Genomic DNA, 4,264 nt, shown 5'->3' on the forward strand with positions numbered 1-4,264 from the left:
AAATTTATAAAAGAAAGTGCACTAGCATATATTGAATTGCTTTAGTACATTATTTTGCATCATTAATACATATGTTATTAATACAAGGAAATAAAAAGTGATGTGAAAAAAAAAAAATGTAAAGCCTTTGTTGCCACACTGCTCCGGGGTCCCATCTCTGTATGGCAGTGCACTTGATATGAGAATTGGATGACTCATGGTCTTTTATTGCCATTATAATTTTATTTAAGGTTAGTTGTCCCTCTAACGAACAAATTGTTTGCATTTTCTGAAAACAAGTAGGTCTGACAGTAAGTTCCACTGTACTGTTGCTACGCAGAGCATGGAGCTCTGATTGAGTCTAGACTTTACAGCACCGTAGTAAAGTGAACCTAGGTCAAGTTGTAATGTACTGCCCCTACCAGCGGCAGCATGTAATACTGTCTATTTAAGAGGGCATTTAAATGCATGTCTGATCAACTCTCAATTTAGGGGACATCGCCCAAACCTAGGAGGCTAACCATTCCCTCGTTTTCCCTTAGCCTCTTGTTCAAAAATTACCTTTTCTTTTTCTTTACTTCACCCTCAACAGTTGCTACTACTGGCTCGGCAGCAGGTCTCCTAACACCGGGCATATGTTGCCACATTTTTTAAACCGATGTCACAGGCTAGCGCTGAAAACCACTTCACCCACCACTGTGGTTGGTATACAAGGCAAAGTCACCCGGCATTTTGAAAAAGTACCCGCCATTGGCTGGTTGCAGGTGCTAATTTCCCACCCTGGCTGTGGCTGTATGTGTGTATTTAAGTGTGTGTGAGAGAAAGAGAGATGGCCAGTTTGTGGAGTTTAACTCTGAAAAGACAGTTAACAACAGGTTCCCGTTGATCTTCTGGACATGTGTTTTTAACCAAACAATCAGTCAACAGCAACATAAAAAGGCTTGTTCAAGATGAACTGCGCCTCGCCTGTAAAGTGGACGAGAGCAGGCGGCAGCAGCCGGGTGCGGTGACAAAAAGCTGCGGTAAAGTTGGACAGTTTCCATCCGATTCCAGCCGCCTTCAGGCTGGACAGGAAGTGACAGAAACACTGGTGCGATTCCGATTTAATAAAATGTTATCAGACCCACATATCAGCTTGTACACAGTCTCCAGTTGTTTTACTAATGACAGATTAGCTGTCAAAGTGCTCTACATGCAATCTGTTGATTTTAATTAACAACAGACTGTAGATGACCCGTGACCTGAACAGATTTAGTCTCTCTGACTTCTAAATGTCACTATCAACCAGAATGTACAGAATATGACTTTAAATCAGTTAAAATCCCTCCGATTGAAAAATAAAAAGTTTATATAAAACGTCATGTTGAGTCAATTGTGAACCAATCAGCTGTTAAATCAGCTTAGAGGCCAGTGTTTCCCAGCATGCTCTGGGTCTGCAGTCGGTGAAAAGCAACTGCGCTGCCTGCGTCTCAGACCTGCGGCCGCATTGATCTCGTGAGATTATCGTTGCCTACGTGTGCATGACGTCAGAGCAAGTTGGGATCAAGTCGGACACAAATCTATACCCAACCCGTGAAAAAAAAGATGGATTTGCATGATTTACAAGCGCCTCATTTTCAGGTCGGATTTGGATTTATCTGGAATAATCATACCCCTGCAGAGGTTTAAACAATTAGCCTAACCATAATGATATCTATGACATACTGAAATCCCCCTACCAGGCATCGTTTCATCTGGAAGGACTGGACCTTGACAGCCTGCACAGCTTCATCGAGAAGCTTCTCCTGTTCATCCTGGGGAGACTGCTGTGTGGTTGGCTGGAATATTAGGAGAATGAAATAGCTTTACCAAAGTGCTAAATAAATCAAGAAAGTCATCTAACAGTCATGCAATGCTATAATACTTTTTAATTGGAAATTACAGCAGTTATTTAGCAGTTGCCTTTGCTCCAATGGACAGAACTGAATCAGAGAAACCTCAACAACATCACATGATCAGGTGGTTTTCATGGTGAAATAACTTAGGATTGAGAGAATACTGAGTTGTTTTGATTTCCTGTATTTTTTGTGTTTGGACCAGGTTTGGACGGAAGCTTCATCTTGCACAGTTTGTCTTCTCTTCCAAGCTTTAAAACGCGATCGAACTGCCAGTGATCCTGACCAGCGTAAAATAGCCTTTAGGGCTAACCCTGGCTGCTCAAAATAAGTTAGCCTAACTTTGCTACTCAATTAACGTTACCATTTCCATTTAAGCGCGATCACATGTAATGCATCGTACGCTAGCTAGCTATATGTTTGAGAACATATTCGTGCATATAACGTAACGTTAGTATATGTCCAAAAATATGTATAGAAATATAGCTTAAGTGTACAGTTTGGACATAACACTGCTGCTCACCAGCTGACATATTCCTAGTTGTGTTTAACTTGCGCTGAGACTTGTTCAGGCCATAATAACAATTAGCTTCAGTAGTATGTGGGACACCGCCGCAAAGCGGAAGAACAGCAGCTAGCATTAGCTTCCACACTGTCACCGGTTTAAAGCTCAGAGACTACCGTTACACTGAGTGGCTCATTTGACCCAGTGCATACGGAACACCACGGTATGGTGAATGGAATATAGATACAATGAATTAAACTGTCGTGTCAAACACCTATGCACTCAGTTGCAGTTTGTTAGTCTAACGGTAGCTAGCCGCTGTCTGACGCTGTCTCAGAAGCGTTAGGCCATAGTATCACTTACATACAAGTCCGATTCTAGATTGGTTTAAGAAAGACCCTTGACATTAGTTGCTCCATTAACCATAGTTAAACCTAGGGGGGTATCTGGAGAAAACATTATTTTATGCAAATACAAAAATAAAGGAAAAGCGCTTACCATGATTGCTAGCTAGCTGTGTATCAGATCAGTCGGAGAGGCTGGCATGTCATGTGACTCACAGTAATGCTGCTGCTGCCTTCACGGTCTGCGCTCAGCTTCCACATCAGAAGTGAGGCGTGGCCAGTATTCCACTGTAATAGTGGTGCACTATTTGCAGGCCATGAGTGAGTGAGTTGGAAAAAAAATCCTCACTTATCAGCGCCGAGTCAAATGCCACAACATGAGCAGCAGAACATACTGTAACAGCCAATGAGCCATGTCACCGAATGGGTGCCATTTGCTCTTCTAAAAGGATGTAATAACACATATTTAGCTAACTATTTAAAATGTATATTGGTCAATCTCGGGTGGTCCAACTTTATTTCGTCTTTTACAATGTTTCTAAACGGGAGATGGTTGCATTTTTCTCAGTCCTGTTCCCAAAACTCGTGTAATTTAAACAGCATGTTTAAAAGCATGCCAACTAATTCCTACGGAGCCCCCTGGGGTCATCTTAGAAAAAACTAAACCGGTTTAATAAACTGTGCGCACGGATTCCTAATAATTCGTGCTCTCGGTTTAATAAACTGTGCGCACGCATTCATAATCCGTGCTCTCGCTTTTTTAAAGTTGAAAACACTTTTTTTTCAAAACGAGTCAATAAGATTGGTCACTAGTAGTAGGTGTGTTACGGTTTAACTGTTTTTAAAAAAAAAAATTAAGAACAAATACAGAATGAAATGCAACTTACATGAGACTTGAAACAATACTGATAAAAAAGGTACAAGGTAAATAAGATCATGAAGTAGACAACAGTAAATAAAAAAAACATATATAAATTAAAATAAGAGTGTGACAGATTTGCAAAGATGTATAAAATGTAAAAACATAAGTATTTAGTTAAATAGATTGGGGTATATATCAAAAATAAATCTAGCTTTTTTATTAGTTATTAAATTAATAGCTTCAATATATGTGTTAAATTCAATTTGGAAAAATTTAAAACAAGGTTTAGAATTGGAAAACTTAGCTTTGTGGATGTGAAAATTCCCTAATAAGATAAAGAGATTATCTTTATAATCAAACAGTGTAATAATGTGTTTCCCTTCCGTAGGATTTATGTGTGTTTTAGACAATATAATTTTCTAAACTTTTCCAGAATGCGATACTAAAGAACAACCATAAAAAAGATGAATTAACGATTCGTGTTCGATTTACAAAAAGTACAACACTTGTCAATTGGCATGAATTTTGATATAAATATCGGTGAGATATATATTGTGTAATATTTCAAATGTAATTCTCTTATATTTGTTTGAGATGCAATATCTAAAAGGAACAAGCCACGCCCTATGCCAATTAATATCGTTAAAGTGAGAGTTCCAAAAGAATTTCCCGCGAGGTGTTACTTTTTTTAAATTTAGAA

At 39.0% G+C, this 4,264-nt stretch overlaps 1 protein-coding gene across 1 annotated transcript in view; it reads right to left on the reverse strand.

Moving 5' to 3' along the window:
* The window catches only part of vps35 (VPS35 retromer complex component), a 52,858-nt gene extending 49,754 nt beyond the window's left edge, over nucleotides 1-3,104 (reverse strand). The window contains exons 1-2 of the mRNA XM_032537219.1: nucleotides 2,857-3,104; nucleotides 1,698-1,796 (exon numbers count right to left, since the gene is read on the reverse strand). Of these exons, the coding sequence (XP_032393110.1) occupies nucleotides 1,698-1,796; nucleotides 2,857-2,859 (102 nt within the window). The 5' untranslated portion in view covers nucleotides 2,860-3,104. The remainder of the gene's footprint in view (nucleotides 1-1,697; nucleotides 1,797-2,856) is intronic.
* Between the last annotated feature and the right edge of the window lie 1,160 nt (nucleotides 3,105-4,264).

This window comes from Etheostoma spectabile, chromosome 15 (assembly GCF_008692095.1).
Source record: "Etheostoma spectabile isolate EspeVRDwgs_2016 chromosome 15, UIUC_Espe_1.0, whole genome shotgun sequence".
NCBI lineage: Eukaryota > Metazoa > Chordata > Actinopteri > Perciformes > Percidae > Etheostoma > Etheostoma spectabile.